Consider the following 26,215-nt stretch of genomic DNA (forward strand, 5'->3'; position numbering starts at 1 on the left):
GTCATTTTTTACACATTTTGATTTCAAACTACTTACCACACATTTGAGGTTCTACAATGCCAGGGCAGTATAACTACCCCACAAGTGACCCCATTTTGGAAAGAAGACACCCCAAGGTATTCGCTGATGGGCATAGTGAGTTCATAGAAGTTTTTATTTTTTGTCACAAGTTAGTGGAATATGAGACTTTGTAAGAAAAAAATAAAATAAAAAAAAACATCATTTTCCACTAACTTGTGACAAAAAATATGAACTCACTATGCCAATCAGCGAATACCTTAGGGTGTCTACTTTCCAAAATGGGGTCATTTGTGGGGTGTTTGTACTGTCTGGGCATTGTAGAACCTCAGGAAACATGACAGGTGCTCAGAAAGTCAGACCTGCTTCAAAAAGCGGAAATTCACATTTTTGTACCATAGTTTGTAAACGCTATAACTTTTACCCAAACCATTTTTTTTTTACCCAAACATTTTTTTTTATCAATGACATGTAGAACAATAAATTTAGAGAAAAATTTATATATGGATGTCGTTTTTTTTTGCAAAATTTTGCAACTGAAAGTGAAAAATGTCATTTTTTTGCAAAAAAATCGTTAAACTTCGATTAATAACAAAAAAAGTAAAAATGTCAGCAGCAATGAAATACCACCAAATGAAAGCTCTATTAGTGAGAAGAAAAGGAGGTAAAATTCATTTGGGTGGTAAGTTGCATGACCGAGCAATAAACCGCTAAAGTTGTGGAGTGCCGATTTGTAAAAAAGGGCCTGGTCTTTAGGGGGGTATAAACCTGTGGTCCTTAAGTGGTTAAGGACATTACATCAAAGTTGGATCAGCCTGTAGTGTGTTTTTCCACTTTAATTTTGAGTGTGACTCCAAATCCAGACCTCCATGGGTTGAAAAATTTGATTTCCATTTTTTAATTTTTGTGTGATTTTGTTGTCTGCACATTCAACTATGTAAGGCTACTTTCACACTAGCGTTCGGAGCGGATCCGTCTGATGTTTCATCAGACGGATCCGCTCCGATAATGCAGACGTTCGCATCCGTTCAGAACGGATCCGTCTGCATTAAAACTTAGAAAATTTTCTAAGTGTGAAAGTAGCCTGAGCGGATCCGTTCAGACTTTACATTGAAAGTCAATGGGGAACGGATCCGCTTGAAGATTGAGCCACATTGTGTCATCTTCAAGCGGATCCGTCCCCATTGACTTACATTGTAAGTGTGGACGGATCCGCTCGCCTCCGCACGGCCAGGCGGACACCCGAACGCTGCAAGCAGCGTTCAGCTGTCCGCCTGGCCGTGCGGAGGCGAGCGGAGCGGAGGCTGAACGCCGCCAGACTGATGCAGGCTGAGCGGATCCGCATCCATTCAGACTGCATCAGGGCTGGACGGAAGTGTTCTGCTCCGCTCGTGAGCCCCTTCAAACGGAGCTCACGAGCGGACAGCAGAACGCTAGTGTGAAAGTAGCCTAAAGAACAAAGTATTTCAGAAGAATATTTAATTAATTCAGATCTAGGATGTGTTATTTTTGTGTTCCCTATTTTTTGAGCAGTGCATTATTAGGCAGATATGCCTTGCTGGAGTATAGGAAAGCTGGGCTATAAGCCTTGTGGTTACAGTAATCCTGGCACGGGGTTGTCACCACTGGCTGATCTAGGGGGAGGGGGGGGCAACGGGGCAATTGCCCCCCTCGAGCTGGCGGCGCGGCCCTGGTAAAAAGTGGGGGGCAGCGTCGGCAGGGCACAGGGAGATGAGCGCTTCCATTGTGGAAGCGTTCATCTCCATAGTCATATCGTTATCCTCAGGACAGCAATACAGATGGCTGTGCCGCAGCGGGGCAGGGGAGGGAGAGGCATGTCGGCAGCCGGTAGCCTATCAGAGGCCGATGCAGGCGCCATCGCGCCGCCTGAGCCGTACAGCGCGGGACACAGGCCAGAAGCCATTGCATCGCTGACATGGAGGTAAGTATAAGGCCTCTTTCACACGAGCGTGTCCGGATGCGTTGCGGCAAACCCGCGCGAGTAGGTACCCAATTGCAGTCAGTTTTGACTGCAATTGCATTCCGTTGTTCAATTTTTATCGCGCGGGTGAAATGTGTTTTGCACGCGCGTGATAAAAAACTGACTGTGGTACCCAGACCCGAACTTCTTCACAGAAGTTCAGGTTTGGGTTCAAGGTTGTGTAGATTGTATTATTTTCCCTTATAACATGGTTATAAGGGGAAATAATAGCATTCTGAATACAGAATGCTATGTAAAATAGGGCTGGAGGGGTTAAAAAATAATATTTAACTCGCCACTTGTTCGCGCAGCCGACATCTCTTCTGTCTTCATCTGTGAGGAAAATGACCTTTGACGTCACTTCGCTCATCACATGGTCCATCACCATGGTGATGGATCATGTGATGGACCATGTGATGAGCCTAGTGACGTCATCAAAGGTCCTTTTCCTCACAGATAAAGACAGAAGAGATGCCGGCTGCGCGAACAAGTGGATTAAGGTGAGTTAAATTATTTTTATTTTATTTTTTAACCCCTCCAGCCCTATTTTACTTAGCATTCTGTATTCAGAATGCTATTATTTTCCCTTATAACCATGTTATAAGGGAAAATAATAATGATCGGGTCCCCATCCCGATCGTCTCCTAGCAACCGTGCGTGAAAATCGCGATTTTTCACGCAGCACCATTCACTTCTATGGGTCCTGGTTGCGTGAAAAACGCACAAAATGGAGCTTGCTGCGATTTTCGCGCAATGCACAAGTAATGCGTCAAAATCACCACTCATGTGTACAGCCCCATAGAAATGAATGCGTCCGGATTCAGTGCGGGTGCAATGCGTTCAACTCAAGCATTGCACCCGCGTGGAAAACTCGCCCGTGTGAAAGGGGCCTAACTGTTTTTTTGTTCTTTTTATATGTACAATACTTTTACTGGCACATGATTGGGGGGGCTCTTATTACTGGCACATGATTGGGGGGTGCTCTTGTTACTGGCACATTATTGGCGGGTGCTCTTGTTACTGGCACATGATTGGGGGGTGCTCTTGTTACTGGCACATGATTGGGGGGTGCTCTTGTTACTGGCACATGATTGGGGGGTGCTCTTGTTACTGGCACATGATTGGGGGGGTGCTCTTGTTACTGGCACATTTTACTGGCACATTATTGGGTGGCACTATGAAGGGATTCTTACTGGCACATTATTGGTGGGCACTATAGGGGCATCTACTGAGTCCACAAAGAAGGGGTATTTTATATGGGGGGCTCTGTACAGTAGCATTTTATACTGGGACACATTATGGTGGGTACTATGGGGAAGGGGGAGAGGAGTACTATGGGGTCATCTACAGGGGCAACTAAGAAAGGGTATTTTATACTTACTAATTTTGGGGGACACTGAGGGCATCTACTGGGCCACTGTATATGGGGCATTTTATACTGGTACATTATGGGGGGCACTAGGAGGAGGGGGGAGAGGAGCACTATGGGGGTATTTACTGGGGGCACTATATAGGGGTATATTATACTGGCACATTATGGAGGCACTATGGGGACACTAGCTCAACTGGGGGCATTACAAGGGGGTATTTTTTGCACTGTCACACTATAAGGAGAATTATTTCTATTGGGGGTGGGGGGCTTTATGGTGGGCTTTATTACTCCCCCATGGTATGAGCCCCCTAGTAGCAGCACAATCCTCTCCCTGCTCTGCTATCCCTCTGCCCCTTCTCCAAATCCTTATTATGAAATCTCTCTCATTAGGATAAAACACAACATCAGCTCCACTGAGCCCCCCAGCCAAAGTGTTGAAGTGGTGTCCTCAAATATCTCCAAATCAGACTGCCTAATAGTAAATCTGTCTTAGTTGCCCATAGCAACCAATCAGAGCTCAGCTTTCAGTTCCTACAGGGCTCTGCAAAAATGAAAGCTGAGCTCTGATTGGTTGCTATGGACAACTAAGACTAATTTACTATTAGAAAGTTTTGGAGATGGGATACTTTTTCGTGGACCACCCTGTATAACTAAAAAAACAAATGGCTGACCAGTGTATGAAGTCAAGTGATGGAAAGTGTGCAAGACCAAGTGAAATAATCAGTGGAATTACCGGCTACAGGAGGCCATATGTATTACATAGCTGTGGGATGAACTCTCATTTAGCTGAGGGGAGGTTCACATCACTGTTTCATTTTCTGTTCTTCTGATCCAGTATTTTAAACATCCATTATGCGTGCACATTTTGCGTCTGTGTAAGCCCTTTCCGTCTCAGATCCGTTATTTTGGACGGAAGAAAAAGTCCTTCATGAGGGACTTTTTCTCCAGTCTAAAATAACGGATCTCTGGTGGAAATGATCCATTTATTTTTATTTTTTTATGTTCTTCATACGGATCAGAAGAACGGAAAACGAAACGTTGATGTGAACCTAGCCTGGCAGGTATTCCTCCCTTCCACTGAGTGTGCGTGTCTTCTCAACGGGGATAGGGGAATAAGATGCTTGTAGTAGCTTATCAAAGGATCAGGTATATTGAAACCCAACATTCTTGATGCTTCATTCTCCTGACATCCGCCTTTGGGAAAGCATTGGGACAGGCCCATACACATTAGTGGTCAGCCCGTCCCGTCATTGTAATATGCTCTAGTGTAGTCTCTAGGCAATGGAATGAGTGACTAAAACAATGGGACTGGAGATGGTTGTACTGGGACTAGTGACTGTGGCAATGGGATTAGTTAATACGACATAGAGACCTACAGTGGGCATTTGGACCAGTGACTGACATTTTCTTTCTGACACGTATTCCACCACGTTCAGGCTGATGAAGAGGAAGATTGTTACCTGTAGAGTTGGTTGCATTCTTATGCGTTACTGGTGTCAAACTTCTTCTTTCTGCCCTCCATACCGGACATGGCTTCAATATTTTTACGCCAGTCAGTAACCTCAACACCTTTCTCCTGTAACAGAACAAAAAATAACCAATGAACCACATTCAGAATTCAAGGGGTCTAATGCTACCGACTGAAAATAAATGGGCATTGGTCTCAGGTGGCCATCATCATCTGCCCCCCAATATCAATACTTGCAGTTCCAGAGGGCCTGTGTGTCACCTACAGTACACCACACCACAACATCACCTTAGTCAGTACCCCATGACAACCCTATATCATTTATGCCACTTGAGTTGGGTTGGGGTGACTCAGTAATACAGTGCGCTACATGAGCAGCAACACTAATCTATTGCATCCCCAGAGCAAGGGTACAACATGACTGTGTAAGCTGGCCTAGAGTAAAATACCACTGGGCACTAAACCACTGTGAATTGGGCACTATGTAAAGGGACACAATGCCAGTGCACTACACTACTGGGCTCTATATGACGGTGTTGTCTTGGCACTGCGAAGCTGTGACAGCAGGGACTGCATAGCTCAGGGTACCACTTTATACTATTGAGAACACTATGCCCCTGGTTTACCAGGAACTAAGAGGGAGATTTATCAAACTGGTGTTAAGTAGAACTGGCTTAGCTGCCCATAGCAACCAATCAGATTCCACCTTTCATTTTTACAGCTCCTTTGGAAAATGAAAGGTGCAATCTGATTGGTCGCTATGGGCAACTAGGCCAGTTCTACTTTACACCAGTTTGATAAATCTCCCCCTCATAATTCCAGTAGGTAGAAGCAGAGCTCTTGATCATCAATATACAGCATAAGACCGCTGAGGCCAGTTATTGGCTTCTGTGGCATACAGGACGTCACAGCTGCAGCTAAAACAATACGTCGTCACTAGCTGAAACCCGGGGTAGAAGACAGGGCAGCAGTGCTGGATAGCAATGGTGCAGGAAGATATGGCTTTTTATTATTTTACCAGGCTCCTAGCACTATGGTAAATAAAAAATACTCTGCCATTCCCTTTAACACTGGGACGGGGCACAGTATATATAGTTGAGTACAGTAAATACCAGTGAGTAATAAAACAGAAGTACACAAGGTACCACTGGGTCACCAAGCACAGTGCGATGCTACTTTTGAGAATTGCAGTGCTTTTAAAAGGTGTAACTTTGCCGGCTGTGAGGACTATTTCCATGTTACCACATTTGCCCTGGGCATCAATATAGCTTGTCTAGCCATGACACATGAGTGGTATACTGCTGAGGAAACGTGCCGTATACCAGTACATCACCACTGCAGTCTGTAGAAAAGCATCCGGATTGGTGGCACAGAGAACAGTGTCACGTATATCAGCATTTTTTATTTTGCCCCATTTGGGGGTCCAAGACTTTTAATTATCTTGGACAACCCTCTTAAATCTGAATCCATTTCTGAATCCTGATATGCATCAAATGCAGCAGCAAGCTAAACAGCCTGAGGCTGACAGTACAATTATTACTGTTGCTGATCCCTGAGACTCATAGAACCTGCTGCACCCAAACATCAGGTTTATGGGATTAGTAGCAGAAGCAAGCGACAGATCCTTACTATAAATTTTTGAGGCTACAGCAACAAATTACAAAGACCTACAATGATGATTACAGCTGGGCTTCCGGGGGTAAGGGATACAGACAGAGAGAGAGAGAGACCACCATAAGGAGACCAGATCTCAAGGAAGCAAAATCCCTCCTTGTAATGCACTGCTGAACCCAAGGGCACATATCCCCCCAGGAGAAAAAAGTGACATGACCCCTACAAACACTTTCTGAATACGTGCAATTCTGGAGCATCATTTCTTAAGGTACTTTTACACTAGCGGTTTTCTTTTCCGGTATTGAGTTCCGTCCTAGGAGCTGAATACCGGAAAAGAACTGATCAGTTTTATTCTAATGCATTCTGAATGGAGAGTAATCCATTCAGTATGCATCAGGGTGTCTTCAGTTCAGTCACTGTACGGTTTTTGGATGGAGAAAATACCGCAGCATGCAGCGGTATTTTCTCCGTCCAAAATTACGGAACACTTTCCGGCATTATTTTACATTGAAATGCATTAATGCCGGATCCGGTTTTGCGGTCTGCGCATGCGCAGACCTTTAAAAATGTGAAAAAGATAAATACCGGATCCGTTTTTCCGGATGAAAACCGGAGAGAGGGATCCGGTATTGCAATACACTTGTGAGACGGATCCGCATCCGGATCCGTCTACAAATGGCATCCGTTTGCATACAGATTGCCGGATCGGATCGACGGAACTGCCTGCCAGAATCCAGCGACGCTAGTGTGAAAGTACCCTTAGCACTCTGCATTGTACCTTTCCCTTGTTATTCCTCCTGGAAATGTATGACTAAGTGGACAAACTGGTGTTACCGTCCCCCTTGTCCATAGTAGGTGTCTCTACACAGTCTGCCACTGTCAGCACAAATTGAACAGGGTCAAAGTGTGTAGGGATAGGCCCCACTAACACGGGAAATGGAACAAAACAAACGTATTCATACTTTTCCAGGAGGAATAACAGAGAAACGGCATAGCTTAGAAAATTGTTATTTCATAGGAAATGCAAGTATTAAAGGGGTTGTCTCACCATTTGCATTTATCATGTAGAGAAAGTTAATACAAGGCACTTACTAATATACTGTTATTATACATATTGCCTCCTTTGCTGGCTGGATTCATTTTTTCATCACATTATACACTGCTCGTTTCCATGGTCACGACCACCCTGCAGTCCAGCAGTGGTGGTCATGCTTGCACACTATAGGAAAAAGCACCAGCCTATGTGCGCTCCCACAGTCCCGGCCACCAGACAGGCCGATGATTTTTCCTATAGTGTGCAAGCTGCTGATAGATTGCAGGATGGTGGTAACCGTGGAAACAAGCGGTATATAATGTGATGGAAAAATGAATCCAGATAGCAAAGTAAGCAATATGGACAATCACAGTATATTAGTAAGTGTATTGTATTAACTTTCTTTACATGATAAATGCCACTTGCTGAAGTGAGACAACCCCTTTAAGTAATCTGATAGGACAGCTGTTTCTTTAACATGTACCATCAATCAGTACTACAGGTGCATATGTGAAACTGAGTAGACTATCTTATTAGGAGAAATGACATCTTCCTTACCCTCCAGCATGGTTTCCCTTTCCCTACCTGCAGAAGCTACCTTTCTCAACCAAAAAATCCATCTAGTATAAAACATTACATAGAAGAGAAGAAGGAGGGGGATGCAGCTGCAGTAACTCAGTGAAGCAGCATGAGGAGGAGCTTGGAGAAGGAGCAGCAAGGAGGAGACATTTGATTGGTTCAAAGCCCACAGCACAGTTCTGATGTCACGCTTTGTCCATACATGGTACAATTATTGAATGTCAAAAAGTTCAGTAAGCCCAATGCTTCAGTGGACTTAACCTAATATCTTCATGTCAGGCGACTTACCTTCTCGTCCTCCTTTTTCACTGATTTCAGGTTGGCCCTCAGATCTAAAGAGACCTTCTGTGCGGAACCCAGGAGGGCTTTAAGCATAGCATCTGCGGAAATACGGACTCTGCGCAGGTTTGGACGCTTGAATTTTCCCTTGAGGTCAAAAATCTTCTGATTTAAGGCATCAATCTATGAGAGGAAAATATCAAAATTCAAAAAGCTGTAGACAGATACCCAGCAGCGGTGTTAGTGAGGTGCAGGACAGCATGGAAAATGAGACATCAATCCAGGTCTACTAATGGCCCCTGTAGGGCAGTGACGTGGAGGACTGCCACCCTTCTCAGCAGCGGCACTGGCAGAAGATGTGTATGAGAGAATTGCTCATATTGTCATTTTCTAGGATGTAATTAAAGGGGCTGGACACTTTCTGGCTAGTGTTGAGCAGTGAGTATGTAAGATGCCATGAAATATGGCTGTCCACATAGCAGTCCTGTCCATAAGATGGCCGCTGACGGCCGCAGACACATGACTCAGTTTCCTCCATTCTACACACTGCGCCTGCACTAAACTCCCAACAGTACAAGTGCAGTGTATTTGAATGGAAAGGCTGAATAATGTGTCTGATCACATGACCATTTATCGGCGGCCATTTTATGGAAAATGACCCTACGTGGACATCACAAAAGAGTTAACCAACAAGGGGGCATACTTTATGAAATATAGAATTTGGCACAAAATATCAACAAATAACAGCAAGAAGCTGCAGATGCTGCTATACATGTGGAGCTTTGGTCCGTCCACCATACTTGATATGTGAGACTAGTATTTTACTTTAAGTACCATTTTGGGCATATTTGTCTTATCTTTTGCATCACTAATTATCGAGAATGTTGTATTTTTCTTTTCAGATATTCAACACTTTCAATGGACATCATTGAAGTCATTTACAGTTGTTATACTCATTTTCACTTGTGCTTTATATGCACTGGTCAAATTTTGTATTTTTTGTATTAATTTGGTACCTTTTCTCACTTTTTTAGGGGCGGATTGTGTGGGAGGTGTAGGTTTATTAATTATTTTTGCTGTACACCTCCTACTGTATGTAACATTGGTGTTAATGATTTTTTATGTTTTCTGTGATCATGTTTTGGATATTAATATAATTTGAGATTTAATTATGTGATTTTTGGTGTGCGCCTTTCTGTCCTTTTTCATGTGCTTCTTGCTGTTATTGGTTGTATTTTTTTTTTTGCGCACGAGCAGTACCCTATTTAAAATAGATACTGCGGTGCTTGCTTTTTGTGATATATCAACATATTAACAAAGGCTTTGATATTAGTAACAGCCTCGCTTACAGGAAAACTGTCTCATACACAGGGCCGGCCTCAGGGATGTGTGACCTGTACAGGATGTATCAGAGGCCTGGGCTGAGGGGGTACCTCAAATGCCCTGGCGAGTCACGCATGAGACCACCACATATTGATTTTATAACCCTATCATTTAGACCTTGCAGGGCACTACTATTAGATTACTTTAGGTACTGCATGTATGTGGAGTTTGTTGGTCACTGTATGTTAGTGTTATTTGAGCACTATATGGCGGTGTTTAAAGGGGTTATACAATTTTAGAAACATCCTCTCCATGTGCTGGGCCCCTCACAGGTAATATACTTACCCCGCTCCCCGCGCCGCTCCTGGTCCCCACACCGCTGCTGCTGCTTCTCCCTGCACACCGATGAAAACATCCGGTGTTGGAGAGGGAGCAGCCAATGGCAGGCAGGGATGGGGACGAGCCTCGCTAGCCTCACCAGTGATGCTAGGGAGGCTCGTCCCCGTCTGCCATTGGCTGCTCGTCCCCGACACCGGATGTTTTCATCCTTGTGCAGGAAGAAGCAGCGGTGCGGGGACCAGGAGCAGCGCCGAGAGCGGGGACCCAGTTAAGTATATTTCCTGTGAGGGGCCCGTCACATGGGAGGAATGTTTCTGAAATTGGATAACCCCTTTAAATAGTAATTAGTGACACTGTAAAGTATATTACGCTTACAGTATGTGCTGTTGGATTAGTTACCAATCTTATAATTAGACACTGTATTGCATGGTTAGTTGTACAATGTCATATGGGAGGGCGCTGAAAGAAGGTACCACACAGGGCATCGTAGAGTATAAAGTTGGTCCTACTCATACTATAATATTTCATTGTAAAAAAACTATTAAGATCAGGCAAGGGCGGACTGGGAACTAAAAGTTGCCCCATGTTGTAGGTGGGTCCAAATTGACAGAAGGCAGGGCCAATATATGTAGGAGGAGCCAGCAAACTGTAGTGCAGCATAAAATACTGCCCCAGCAGACACAAATAAACTGTGCAGCTCAAACACTGCCGAACCACCCCCCAAAGCACCCCTTCCCCGCTGGCCTAAACATTCAACTTTAACTCCTTCCTGAGAACAGCCATACAGTTGAATGCAGAAGGGAAGTTTCTTCAGCCAGCCAGGTGCATTAGTAATTTCCCTGTAGGGTCTATGGCCAGTCCACCCCTGCTCCCAGGTAACCATGTAATCAGTAACATGATAACCAGGGAGAGGCAGGCTTTTAGTTGTGATCAACAGAAGCACAAAAAAACTGTACAATGTCTACATGTGCTTGTAGGGTCATGAGTGGACCTGCTGTGTAGACAGTAGCAGGCCCAGAAGCATTTAATAATATAGAATTGGAGAAATCTTACTTCCAGACCATTCTTTTTTACTTTTGTTTCAATATTGTAACGTTCTTCATCAACAACGTCAATCTGTCTGTGAAGTTTTGCGCATAATTGCTAAAAGAAAAAAGTTATGTACACATCATTAGCATCCTCATTTGAATGTATATACGATGTTTAATGTATAATGTATAACTAATATGTAACATGGGGAATGCAAGTCGTTAATCTGTTGGAAAAGATTGCAGCAAATGTTGATTTTCCCTGCAGCACCACCACAGGGGAAATAATGAATTACACATCTCTCATAGATATCAGTGGGCTGTCGGAATAATACATGGGCGTGCCAGCATTCTAGAGCAAGAGATTGTCTTTGTAGCTGTTCTCTGCTCTGGCTAAAAGATGTGGGTCCTGAATTTTGGACTCCATCCAGTAAATGTGAGTTCCCTAAGAGGGTATCTGAAAAAGAGTTTTCTAAACCAGTGTTCCTCAACTCCAGTCCTCAAGGCCCACCTACCGGTCCCGATTTGAGAATATCCCTCAGAATGAATACCTGTGGTAAGTCCTGATGCACTGACACTAATTATATCACCTGCTCAATACTAAGGAAATCCTGAAAACATGACCGGCAGGTCGGCCCTGAGGACCGGAGTTGAGGAACCCTGTTCTAAACCAGGCATCCCCTTTTATATGTTTAATATGGCAGTAATACTTCCAAGCCTCATTGTAATGTCCCAGACTACATGCCACTCATCATCCTTAGATTCACAAATGACAACTGTCCAAATCTAGATTGCGATTATTACCTGTAACTCCTGGATACTCAGCCCATGACACTGTAAAGGAGGAACCTTCTCACTGAGATTTCTTGCTTTTTCTTCTTCGGTTTCTTTGATCTCTCTTTCTAAATCTTCACTTGCTTTTGCAAGCATAAGAGTCTATGACAGAAAGAGCTCAATATAAAAAACAGCGAATTAGATCTAAAAAATGCAATGTTAGATGGTCGAAAGCCAGAATCTGATCTGTCTAGAATCTGATATCCATAGAGTCAATCTTAAAGGCATTCCGTTACACTGTAACAAATTATCACAAATGTTTCTTCCATAAGAGACTAAATAATTGAACATGGCAGAAGAAGCCTTGAAGAACTGAAGCCTCTAAACCAGGGATCGGTAACCTTTGCACTCTATCTGTGGTGAAACTACAACTCCCAGCATGCACACCTAATCCACTACCACTATTAGACAGGCAGAACCTTTACTTGCTCTTTTAAATAATAACAAATACAGGTGTGGCCCGCCAATAGCAGTAATCAGCATTAGCGTCCTGTGGCTGGACCACACCATGTACGGGCACCTTAAAGAATCATAGATGATTTCTCCAAGTTAAAACTTGGGCAGCCTCTGTAAATGGTATAAAATAACCAAAGGATCTATACTCGCCCATTTCTACCCCTGGTTACTCCAATGCTGTGCTCTGGTCCTCACTGCTACTGTTTATTTTACTGGCTGCACCGTTGAAGTTCTGTGAAATTGGTTCACCACTAAAGCCATTCACTGACCTCAGCAGTAATGTCCTATGTGAGGCCATCAATTGGCTGCAGGGTGACTTGTGTGCATGAACTGTCACCGGTGCAGACAGGAAAAAGCAGTAGTGAGGACCAAAATGCAACCTGGAGGTTTCAGCACAGTAGGCAGGAAACACACAAACAGTGAGCCCTGACTGGAACCCAGCCTGCTTTCCCTGCCTACTTGCAGTGCAAGCCCTAAGTGGCAAGTCCGCAACTGGTCAACGTTCCCTGTTCTGCTGAGATGAGAAAACACAAAAACGTGGTTGTACAGGAATTGTTCAGAACCAGACGGGGGTCACAGTACCAAATCACAAGGCAGAGCGTGGTCAAAGGCAAGCTGAGGTCAAAGCAAGGGAGCACAGCAAGGGAGTAAAACCTTTAACTGGCAAGGGTGTATTGGCAGCAGGGGATTTGAATAGAGCGCTGAGTCCCTGGATCAGAACCTGGTAGGTCCAGGGACCCCGGCGCCCCATTGGACCAGAACACAATAACCCAGACATAGGCAGGCTGAGCAATCACTCACCCTGCATCATAGCAACACACCTATGCCAAATAAAGCATGAAAAATCTCCCCCAGTGTGTATGCACTCCATTTCTATGGATGCGCTTGCATTACCAGGGGGCGTGGCTGGGTAGCGCATCATGAGGGTGTGGCCCGGCATCACGTATGACACCGCGCCGCCCAGACAGGTAAGTTGGTTCCAGGAGGTCTGAGTTTTTATGGCTACTTTTACACTCGCGTTTGGTGATGATCAGTCATAGATCCGCACAGACGGATCCGTTCAGATAATACACCCGTCTGCATCCGTTCAGAACGGATCCGTTTGTATTATCTGTAACATAGCCAAGACGGATCCGTCTTGAACACCATTGAAAGTCAATGGGGGACGGATCCGTTTTCTATTCTGCCAGATTGTGTCATAGAAAACAGATCCGTCCCCATTGACTTACATTGTGTGTCAGAACGGGTCCGTTTAGCTCCGTTTCAAGCAGCGTTTTTGCTGTCCGCCTCCAAAGCGGAATGGAGACAGAACGGAGGCAAACTAATGCATTCTGAGCAGATACTTTTCCATTCAGAATGCATTAGGGCAAAACTGATCCGTTTTGGACCGCTTGTGAGAGCCCTGAACGGACCTCACAAACAGAAAGCCAAAACGCCAGAGTGAAAGTAGACTAAAAGTTTGCTATCAATGACAGAAGCTTAAAGAGGATTTCCATACAAACCCTAAATTGTCCATACATGAGTAAATCAGAATTTAAAGCCTAAATTCAGTTTTGTTGCGGTGGCAATTTTGGCAAAACGGTAAGGACAAGATGTGCTGCCATATTGGTTTCTATCTTTGAATTAGAGTCTAAGTAATAAATGGTCAACCATTTCTGAGAACCTCATTCATGGAGTGACAACCAATATGGCCGTTCTTCCCATTTTCTGAGGGAAGTTTAGTGCTAGTTTTTCTACCATAATGAAGAACTAGACTGATCTCTGTGGCCATTTATGTGAACTAATATATTGTTATACAGGGTTACAAAAACATGGCTGCTTTCTTACAGAAAACATGCCGTACCAACCTATTTGGTATTGCAGCTCAGCTGAGGTAAAGTACCACAACCACACGTGACCAGAATACAAAGAAAGTAAACCTATTTTTTATCCTGTACATAGTAACCAATATGAGTTCCATAGCAATTACCAGATTTTTTTAAATAATTACTGCAGTATTATATAAAATTATTATTTTTGCTTTTTGCTGTGTCACACAGATGTATGAATCGTATATCCAAAGTGTTTCCATCTAAGAAAGCTATATGAGATGTAAAACCAGCCCGGAGGTAAGAGTGCTGATAATGTACTGTGTGTGTGATGTTTGCATGGATTATGTCTTTGCGCTGTTTGTTTGTCACTTGCTGATTCATAGAGACACTTCGTGGCGTTTCTGGGCAGGGAGATAAGGCAGAATTGGCTGTATAAGATATCTACAGAGTACATGGCATAAACTATACAAAACATATTTGCATCTGAGGTGCTTTACAAACCCCTTAAAGGACATGTTCACCAAAAATTATTACAATTTCCAGAAAAGTTGCGAAACTTCTGTCCAGTTGAAAACCCATGTGGGATCTTTAATGGCAACTATATCAGTTGTCACCCCACTTTCTCAGGGGCAGCTATTTTCCAGCCCACTTTATTATTCTGTTTTGTGGTTGTAATAGTGTCCTCTAGTTCAGACTTTTTCATAGTTGATAGGGATGAGCGAATCGACTTCAGATGAAATAATGATAATCGAATAATGATAAGAAGGAGCCCACTGGAGTGGCACCATGAATTGACAGCTGAAGAAACCCCATAAAAAAAAAGTATCAACCAGAATACCTTTATGAATAGTGCCAAAGTCTCCCCCCCCCCCAAAAAAAAAATAATTAAAAAATAAAAATCATGCTAGCTGGAGTGCCCCTATTAAAATAATTGCCAGAAATTCTTCATGAATAGTGCCAGCTAAAGTGCCCCCAACTATTGCGCCATTAACAATGTCTGCAACATAAACAGTGCCAAAAATGATGCCCCAAATAATTTTGCTGTTCCCATTTATTAAAAAATTCAAAATAGAGCAAAATCGGTACCATAGAGGCAAGGAGCGAAGAAGAGATCAATGACTGACCTGTGTGTTGGCCACACTCCTGGCTTTATAAATGATGTGTCTGACTTTATGGGGTCACAGAGTGCTCCCAGGGAGTCTGTCAGCATTTTTGACCATTCAAAACTACTGAAAGCACTAAGTAAGGACTGGGGACAGAAGGATAAACATAGATTTTGTGGAGCTTTTATTATCAGGAGTAGTGTGGATATGAAGTTTTATTCTGCCACTTGCAAGTGCCCTGGAGGAGGGGCTTTACTGTGATGTGTTCTCTACATTGCGCTGCTTCACAATCTTTCCTCTCTAAGCCACCAGGAGACCAATCAAGAGACCTTTACAGCTGTCAGGGCCAAGGGGAAGAGCTGTGAAGCACCACACCCCGGGCACTCTACAAAAGTTATATTTGTCCTGCTCTCCCTGATCTAGTACTGACAGTAGTTTAGTATGGTCAAACTGCTGACAGACTTCCTTTAAAGTAAATCTTCATCCTTGAATGCTATTTTTTATCGAAAAATAGTTGCAACATTCTGAATTGATTTTTTAAATATATATGTCCCAACTTTACCTGTCCGACCTCCAGCAGCGAGATCTCCAGCTTCGTCGAGACCACGCCTGAACAGACGCTTTGCTAAGCCATGCCCCCTGGTGATGCAACAGCATCCTTAGCAATAGGATGCAATGCTTTATTTCTCCCCACAGCGGGCGTGTGCTGGAGGAGACTAGCAGTGGGATGAATGCTCTGCTGATCTATTCCTTGTGCTAGTGTTCTGAGTAATGATCCAGGGACTCACTGCTTTATTTAAACTCCTTCCATATACCAGTGCCAGTGATAGTGTTGTTTGGGCTCACTGGGTAGGTTCCTGGTTCTTAGATTCATTTGGATTTGTTTGTGCTTTTGATCTCTCTGTCTCACATTATTTGTACTGTGGATCCAGTCTGGTATTTGATCTTGGCGTGTCTTTTGATTACTCTCTGTCTCTCGTTTTTGTACTGCTTTGTCCACCTGGTTCTTACCCATTTTTGCACGACTATCCGTTTGTGTTGTTTTTATCTCTTGGTGTTTGTCTGTCTCTGCACCTTAGTAGCATAGGGACTGTCGACCATTTGCGGTCTTGCTACCTAGGGCTTGACCTGCAAGTAGCTAGGAAAAGTGGGCTGGGTTCCAGGTCAGGGCTCACTGTCCATGTCTGTCCCTATCTACAAGTGTTACAATATATTGATAGCATCTGACACAGAGCCAAATTCTCTGCATAGACACAGATATAAGCAGTAACATTCTGGCTATCTGCAGCTACCACTAGAGGGAGCTTAAAGGGGTTGCCTGACATCAGATATCAAATATCTCCAGACCCCTTACATTTTATAAAGTAATAAAACATTGGACAGTTACCACTTAATTCCCCACCATTTCCAGTGCTATCGCTCTGGTCTGTGATTACAGGCTGCAGGGGTGATGTATCAGTATACAACACGTGACCGGTGCAGCCAATTGTGGTGTTTATGTTGAGACTGCCAAAGCCAGTGATTAGCTGCAATGGTCATGTGCCATATATGACTACATCCCTGCTGCAGCCTGTAAACGGAAACAAGAAGTGAGGATTGGTGCAACATTTGTGAGTCCAATCTTTTATCATTTTTTCACACATAAGGGCTATGATGAGATTTTCGAATAAGTTGGACAACCCCCTTTAAGCCATTTTACAAGATAGGGGACAACTAACTGATCATTGGGGGTCCCACCACTGGAACCCTCACCGATCCTGAGAACGGGAATACCGTTGTGCTGTTCTGATGAAGTGGCAGGTTGAGCCAAGTAAAGCACTCGCCTATTTCCGGCGGTCCCATAGAGAATGAATGGAGCAGCAGGGCACATACTAAACCTGCCGCTCCATTACATCAGAGGAACAAGACCCCCATTCTAGGGATTGGTGGAGGTTCCAGCAATCAGTTAGTTATCCCCTAAACTGTGGATAGGGGTAACATCTAAACTTGGCACAGCCGATTTAAGAGCTTACTGCATATTGTTCATATACTGTACATTGAAGTCAATACTATAACAGTATGCAGCTACCTCCTGAGCTCCTTCTAGTGGTGGATGCAGATTGCAGATCTACACAGGGGATTTGGAGCTCTGTAAAAAAAAAATCTCTGATCATAAACATAAATAAAAAAAAATGAACCAACAGAGAATTCTGAATCTACAAATGATATGAAGATAAAAGAAGAAGATTCACTTTAAGGACTGTTACTAAAGGGGTTATCCAGTTATTTTTTTAAATCTCACAGAGGATGACAAGTCTTACAAGAATTGCATTGTGATGAATTATTTTTATCTTACCGGGTGAGGACTGTGCTACCCTGTCTAATTATGTTGCAGGCACTTCTGGGATCACGTGTTAGGGCATGTAATTCTAGCCTGGTTTAAACCCATAATGTTTGCAGGTTGTGCCTGTGCAGTCAGGCAGCCTCAGGCGCAGACAGCTCATAGCGCCTGAGGCGGTCTGTGCAGACGAAACCCCTGTACACTGTGGGTTAAAAGCAGACTAGGAGAACCTGCCCTATCTACAGCACTTGATCCCAGACGTGCCCACAACATAATTATATATATATATATTTTTAAATAAGCAGATAACCCCTTTAATTCTGCTTGGAATAAAGCATTGTTTCATGTGCACCTGGTAGAAAATATTATCTCTCTTATTATCCGGACAGAGCAAAAAGAAGTAAAGGAGTGTTGTAAGTGTAGTGCACTGGAGCAGGGAGTACTTTGACATTTGGACTTCTTACTTTATCTTGAAAGGGTTAACTTATACTGTTTATTACTGTGTTGCTGCAATATATATATCCTGTTCATTATCACTGTATGTATATGGCTCTGTGGAAAGGGTTAATTAATACTGAGAGACTGTTAGGGCTATGATTGAGAAGCTGGTAATTTTCCACAGCTGCCATAGGGTAAAGAAGACCATGTTTTGGAGGGAAAAACCCAGACTTGTTTACCACCAAAAAGCAGACAGAGTGACCTTTTAAATGTCTGGTTTTAGCTCTGTTGTTATGTCTGGAAAACCTGCTGTGTCATTGCCATTGAGTATCATTGAAGCTCTAATGTAAGTCTATACCAGACGGGAGCTGAAACAATGTATCTGTTTGTGCTGAGTTTCTCCACTCCACCCCTCCAACTAGAAGGTTCTAGTCTAGCAAAAACTGTATATAAGGAGAGCAGTCAAAGCCCCTAGTGTGCTGCAGTTAGGGAAGAGTGTTTGGAAGAGGAGACTCTGCTAGACTACTGAGTGACCAGAAGAAGACGCTGACACGGGGATACACTGCCACAGACCCTGAATCACCAGCCTTGGACCAGGGTACCAGCCTTCTGAAGAGAAAGAGGAACAGCTAGCTCAGGCCTTTCCTCCTTATCAAACCCTTCTTCTGCCAGGGAGGAGACTGGAGAAGCCAGCCTAATGCCTCGCCAGTATTGTTTTGTACCTGAATTCCTTCAGTAAAGAAGCACACTGGTTTACTGCAGACCCTGACTCTCTGGACTTATTTCCCATTGGGGTGCACCACGCCTTACCATCCCTTCCGGAGAGCAGCAACACATGGCGACACCTTGTCGGTGTCCGGGGGACCCAGCGTAGCGTTGGGACCACCCCAAACCCGGCCACTGCATAAGCTGCCCTCAGGCTGATGACAAACATATCTGTCACTCAGGACTAACTATATGCTAAAATTCCTTTCTCTGTCAGGCGCTGAGCTCATTCTGAAATGATCTGTGTGTGACAACCACATCCATCGACAAAGGTATTTCTTCTCAGAAGAAACAGAAACGTTCCTTCCTCAGTGGTAACAAATGGTGCTTGTTCTAGGGATCTCTTTACTCGATATTTAAACACATCAGTGCTAATGGTAAAATCTGGACCCGAATGTGTCCGTATTTATCAACACTGTTTCTCAGCAAGATCATACATTGTTGCATTTCAATCTACGCTGTTACTATGTATATCATTATACATGCTAGTATACCATACATATTAAATAATCCTTAAAACATGGATATAAATAAATGAAAAAATAAAAAAGTAAAAATAAAAAATAAAATAAAAAGGTTCGGTGGGATAGATATTTAAATGCCCCATCCTTTTGTTCTTGGGCAGATAAGCCACTTCAAGAGGTGTTTGGCAGCGAGCTACTAACTTCCTTGTCCATTACACACTGATGAATGGTGGAAGATCTCCCTCAGAAAGGGCAACATTTTAGCTTTGACTAGTCCCCTTTAGGTAGGAACATCTTTGCAAGTTTTTTGTTTATTAAATAATCTCTTACTGTATTGCCTCTACAGCTCCTTTGCAAAGCTATATGTCGCCATAGTAACAGACTACAAACAAACGATATGCAGTCCTGCAATCACACTTCCTTCTATCTACATTTAGCAGGTTGGCAAGCAGTAGGGGACAACTGATTGTAGTATCAGACATCAAAGGATTTGTGTATTGTCTGTTACCAAGGAGACACATAGACCTGCATAGGAGCTGTATACACAGCAGATTGTAAGTAAAACGATTTACAAAGTAGCTTAATTTTTTTTTTTTTATTGTTGATACATTGGAACAATTTAAAACATGTATTGCAAAAGTCGACAGAGTTTTGAAATCTGCATCTGTTGCAATTTAGGAAAGCCACATAATACATTTTTATAGTCTTACCTTGAGAAGTAGCTTCCTGGAAGCTGGGATTTTAGATTTCCTCTGCTATAGATATAAAATGAAATTTTAGATATTTTTAGGCCTTGGGGGTTTGTAAATTATTAAGCAAAAAAATAATGAATATTTAACTTACCTCTTTGCTGTAGAAAACACATGAAAATGCCCAAAGGGAAAAAAAACAAAGGTTCATTTAGTATATAGGTGATGCATAGAAATATGTCCTAATTTTAAAAGAGCGCTTTAATATTTAAAGTTGTTTTTATAATGTGACCTCCGACATGCCTTCCACTTCCCACTTACTCTAGTTTGGGGGGGTGTTTGAGAACCAACAGGTTCTCTTTAAACATCTAAACAGCCAGTGGTGGATTCTAGGAGGAGCAGATCCTATTTCCCTTGTGTTGGGACATATTTTAGTAGCCCCTAATGATTGAGTACTAGTGTTGATCGCGAATATTCTAATCGTGAATTTTTATCGCGAATATCGGCACTTCGAGAGTTCGCGAAGATGTAGAATATAGTGCTATATATTCGTAATCGCAAATATTCTAGATTTTGTTTTCATCAGTAACCTCCCTTCTTGCTTGTGGGCCAATGAGAAGGCTGCAATATCTGTGTCAGAGCTTAGCAAGATCCCTAGCAACCAATAGGAAAGTTGCCTACCCCTTACTATATAAGAAACTCCCCAGCAGCCATTTTCTGCTGTTTTTTTGCAGTTCTGAGAGAGACAGCAGTGTCATTGCTGTGCTCTGTGCTTTTATCTGGATCCTACTCAATTACATTAGATAGTTCGTTAGCTCATATATAATACAGATAGTTAGTGGGAGATAGTCAGTGTAGGTTAGTGATATAGTGTAGCTGATAGGTTCGAGTGCAGGGTGTTAGGTAGTGTGATAGGAATTACTGTTTCTCTGCTGTCCATACATACCTGCTACAGACATTGTGCTGTGATGTCACAACAATACTTAGTGCACCAATCAGTAATATATAGTCAGACCTGATAAAATGTGAATTTGCATCTATTGCGCAAAAAATATGCACGATTTGCGCAATCGTGAAAATAATGACTGGCGATCACAAATTCTAGAATTCGCTAATTTATTGCGAATATTATGTGATCATATTATGTTATTATATCGCGAAAACGAATATTGCCTATGCCGCTCATCACTATTGAGTACCATATATAAAACTAGCTGCTAAGAATGGATCATAACTTTCCACTGGAAACAGACAATGACCATATCATTGATGACCAGGGACTTTAAGGACAGGTCACTGACTATACCACCCACCACCAAGTTGCTGAATCGAACATCACTAAATGTACCACTAACCAGCTGGAAAGTAGCTGAATCTGCCATCTACCATTGACCACCAGGAAACATTCTTGAATATACCTCTAGCCACCAGGGAACAGTCATTAGGGGGGATTTACTGAGACTGGTGTTTCTTACTTCTTACTATGAGCTGGCATACATTTCAGTTTTTATGTCAGTTTTCTGGCACAGCATGTGAAATCTGTAGGACTACTTAGGCTACACCCTCTCCCGTGCAGTTTTGAGAAAATTAGTGAGCGTGACATAAGTTCCCCCTATTGACTTTACCACTGACCACCAAGTAAAACCCACTAGAAAACAGTTATTAAATATACTATTATCCACATGAAAAGAATGAACGTAACACTCTTCACCAGGGAACGAGTATTAAATGTACCTCTAACCACCAGGGATCGGCAACTGAATTTACCTTCAATCACCGAAGATCAGTAACTGAATGCACCATTAAAAGGGTTTTCCGAGACTTAAATATTGATGACTTATCCTCTGGATAGGTAATCAGTTTCTGATCGGTTGGCGTCTGACACCTGGGACCCCCACCAATCAGCTATTTGAGAAGGTACAAGAGCTCCTGTTAGCACCGCGGCCTTCTCCTTGATCACCAAGCATAGTGCAGTAGATAGTATAGCGGCTGTGCTTGGTATCCCAGCTCAGCCCCATTCACTTATATGGAGCTGAGCTGCACCTAGGCCACGTGACTGATGTACATGTCATCACTCAGTCTAGGGGAAGCTCTAAGAAGGTTGCGGCGCCACTGCCAGCGCCACTTCCTTCTCGAACAGCTGATCCGCTGAATATAGCACCAATCACCAAAGAATAATCTCTGAATATACCTCTGACAGCCATGGATCAATCTTTAAATGTACCATGACCACCAGGACCAGTCTCTAAATGTACCTCTAACCACCAGGGACAAAGTCACAGAAATAAAGTGTTGATAGTGTTCATGGAATGTAGCACACAAATGCTGAGGATATAAATTTGGCTTACCCTTCAGACATGATTGAAATTTCACAGCTGTTGAAAGAAATAAAAATATGTAAATTACTGGCATTTCAGAGACATACGGTAAATTAGTCTGAGGAAACAGCTAAATATAGGTTCTGAGATCAATGACCATGGTCAAAACTGCAGGGAGCGCAGAGGTAGCAGTTGCTTTGACACATAATACGACACCAGTATAGCAGGTATATGGGGCCCTTTGACAGCTGCCGTATGCAAGCCACCTTCATCTAATAAGGGCTCTGCACATTCGGGCCTCTACAAAGATTGCAAGCCTTCAATCAACTCCCCTGAAACGCAGCAACTTGTAGTATAATGCAAAAAATGGTGTTTATTGGATCTTAACTACAAGGGTGAAATAAACTAATTTGAAGAAGACCTTGATGCTACAGTATATCATACCTCCCATCTTTTTGAACGATTAAACAGAGACACTTAGGGTTCATTGTGTGAAAGATTCATTTTCCTATACACAGATCTATACACTTTAAAGGGATTCTGTCATGAGATTTTACCCCTATAACCTAAACATATGCCCATGTCCATACTAATAACATGAATCCTAAGCTGGCCTTATTAAACTTGCTTGTGGCTCTATTAGCCCAAAAACAGGTTTTTATAACGGCGCATGCGCACTTCGCTCAACAAAGCCGCTGCCAGGAGTCCGCAAGGGCGCATCAGGCGGAGCCTAGTGTGCACGCGCGGGATCTGGCAGAGGGACGGGAGGATTGCGGAGGCGGTGCTGAGGTGAGGAAGGCGGCACTGTAGACAGGGAGGGCAGCGATTAAGATAGGGAAGGTGGCGCTGGGCACCAGAGGGCGATGGGTGCGGCCGGGCACCCTGTATTAACGGACGTCCCCTTGGGCACCTTAGGTAGGTGATTGACAGGTTATAAAAACCTGTTTTTTGGGCTAATAGAGCCACAAGCAGGTTTAATAAGGCCAGCTTAGGATTCATGTTATTAGTACGGACATGGGCATATGTTTAGGTTATAGGGCTCAAATCTCATGACAGAATCCGTTTAAAAGTTTCCTCTTACGAAATGGCGCAAAAATAATCTGAATATAGACATTTCTAAAATCCATCATCTAGTAATCGAAAAATATACAAAATAGGCTCAAATATACAGAGAGGAACCAGAGAAACACTTTATAGGTCGATAGTGTGAAGTTAATAATGCAAATTTATACCTCAGATGAAAAAGAGGGACACTTGGGAGGTCTGTTATAAGGTGGATAGGCCACTGACTGTACTCTGTCCTTAGTCTTGCTTTTGCCTTTGACAAGGCTGAAGAGCAACCAGTCCTTTGTATAATGCTGCATCTGCATGGAGCTAATAAGATGATCCGGCCATAACCGCCACTGATGATGCCTCTTCTAACTATCTCAAGAACAGGTCACCATCTTGTGGTCTCAGTGAATGGAGAGGTGGACATGCATGTGTATCTCTATTCACTTCTATGGGAGTTCTGAAAAAAAGCTGAGCACACTGCGTGACTCACTTCTCCAATCACTGTGGCCGCAAGATGGGGTCCACTTCTTGAAATAGGTGCAAGTCAGAGGAAGTAGGACCCACACTTATTGGATATTTATGGCATATCCTGTGGACAGATAGGTGATAGACAGACATAGATAGATAGGAAATAGATACCGTAGATAGATAGATAGATAGATAGATAGATAGATATGAGATAGATAGATAAATAGATAGATAGATATGAGATAGATAGATAGATAGAAGAGGATAGATAGATAGATAGATAGATAGATAGATAGATAGATAGATATGAGATAGATATATAGATAGATAGATAGATAGATAGATAGATAGATAGATAGATAGATAGAAGAGGATAGATAGATAGGAAATAGATACCATAGATAGATAGATAGATAGATAGATAGATAGATAGATAGATAGATAGATAGATAGATATGAGATAGATAGATAGATATGAGATAGATAGATAGATGTGAGATAGATAGATAGATAGATAGATAGATAGATAGATAGATAGATAGATAGATAGATAATAGATAGATAGATAGATAGATAGATATGAGATAGATAGATAGAGAGATAGATATATTTGATTATACATAACTACAGTGTTCATTAGTACTGCAACCAAATGACATTCTGTAATGGTGTCAAGCACCACCTAGAGGGGAAAATTTACATTACAATTTTCAACTGGAACTTGAAGAATTCAGTCAAGTTTATGATAGACGTATTATGGAACCAATTTTACCATTTGTAGATTGAGAGATAGACAAGCACAGATAGATATGAGAAAGGTAGATAAATAGCTGTTGAGGGATAGATGGATGGATATTTATGGCATATCCTGTGGACAGACAGATAGGTGATAGACATAGATAGATAGACAGTGTTCATTAGTACTGCAGCCAATGACATTCTGTAAAGGTTTCAAGCGCCACCTAGAGGGTTAAATTTACATTAAAATTTTCAACTGTAACTTGAAGAATTTAGTCAAGTTTATGACTGACACATCATGGAACTAATTTTACCAGTTGTCGTCCATAGGTAGATTTAGAGACAGACAGACACAGATAGATAGACAGATGGATAGATAATAGATAGCTAGAGATACAACAAATAGAAAGAAAAAAAGGAGATATAGATAGATATGAGAGAGAGAGAGAGAGAGAGAGAGATAGACATGAGATAGATATGAGAGAGATAGATAGATAGATAGATAGATAGATAGATAGATAGATAGATATGAGATAGATATATAGATATATAGATAGATAGATAGATAGATAGATAGATAGATAGGAGATAGATAGATAGATATGAGATAGATAATAGATAGATAGATAGATAGATTTGAGATAGATATAGATGGATAGATAGATATTCTCCAAACCATAAACTTTTGAAGTCCAGCACCTTAAATAATAAAACGTAACTTAAAATAAAGTACAGTAAAAAGCTTCATGGCGCTCTGCTGGCTACGTGTTTCGCTCATATTGCGCTTCATCTAAGCCCATGGGAGGACACACGTGGGGAATCATTTAAAATCATGAACAACCAATGGAGCGATAAATAAATGAAACGTAAGCAAGAAAAGGAAACACCTGCCTCATCCCGTGATTATGGTGACAGCGTCATAATGGAAAGTATATACACACAATAGGGGAGATTTATCATGAGGAGAATATTTGAAGTCAGTTTTGCTTGAGTCTGCGTTGGAGGATTTTATGCCACATTTATCAAATGTCTCATGTTACTTGATAAATTTGTCTTATCCTTAGACCTAACACCTTTGTCTAGAGAAGCTCCTCCAGTTTTCCTCCTTCACCCTCCTCCTGGAGTGAGATTGCAACTTTTTGTGACTTTAAAAAAAAAAAAAGTCTCCTTGATAAATCTGGAGTGAAACTCATTACCATAGCTAACCACACCCACTTTCACACCCTCATTCCAAAACTGGAGTGAGTGGTGTAAAAATGCAAAAAGGTTGCAAAATTTTGCGAAAGCGAGTGCAAATAAGGACCCTATTTTTGCCCCTTTTTGACGCCAGAATTCTGAAGTGAAGGTATGATAAAATAGGGCCAATGTATTTCATTAAACAACATCATTCTATTAAGTACACAAGCAATTGTGGGAAGCTCACCAGGATAGAGCACGGCCTGCTCCCATCCCATAGCTAATCGTGTAGAAGAAATGAATAAAAAATGGCCAGCTCACAAGAAGTAAGGCTACTTTCACACCTGCGTTCAGGTGTCCGCTCGTGAGCTCCGTTTGAAGGGGCTCACGAGCGGCCCTGAACGCAGCCGTCCAGCCCTGATGCATTCTCAATGGAGGCGGATACACTGAGAATGCATCCGCCTGCCAGCGCTCAGCCTCCGCTCAGTGAGCGGACACCTGAACGCTGCTTGCAGCGTTCGGGTGTCCGCCTGGCCGTGCGGAGGCGA

At 42.6% G+C, this 26,215-nt stretch overlaps 1 protein-coding gene across 1 annotated transcript in view; it reads right to left on the bottom strand.

Annotated features, from left to right (window-relative positions):
• The window catches only part of LOC120986958 (troponin I, slow skeletal muscle-like), a 113,447-nt gene that overhangs the window by 21,388 nt on the left and 65,844 nt on the right, over positions 1 to 26,215 (bottom strand). Inside the window, exons 2-8 of the mRNA XM_040415639.1 lie at positions 22,263 to 22,289; positions 20,069 to 20,075; positions 19,936 to 19,980; positions 11,839 to 11,970; positions 11,060 to 11,149; positions 8,354 to 8,527; positions 4,832 to 4,947 (exon numbers count right to left, since the gene is read on the bottom strand). Coding sequence (XP_040271573.1) covers positions 4,852 to 4,947; positions 8,354 to 8,527; positions 11,060 to 11,149; positions 11,839 to 11,970; positions 19,936 to 19,980; positions 20,069 to 20,075; positions 22,263 to 22,273 — 555 coding nt within the window. The 5' untranslated portion in view covers positions 22,274 to 22,289 and the 3' untranslated portion in view covers positions 4,832 to 4,851. The remainder of the gene's footprint in view (positions 1 to 4,831; positions 4,948 to 8,353; positions 8,528 to 11,059; positions 11,150 to 11,838; positions 11,971 to 19,935; positions 19,981 to 20,068; positions 20,076 to 22,262; positions 22,290 to 26,215) is intronic.

The sequence above is a fragment of the Bufo bufo genome, chromosome 1, assembly GCF_905171765.1.
Source record: "Bufo bufo chromosome 1, aBufBuf1.1, whole genome shotgun sequence".
Taxonomy (NCBI): domain Eukaryota; kingdom Metazoa; phylum Chordata; class Amphibia; order Anura; family Bufonidae; genus Bufo; species Bufo bufo.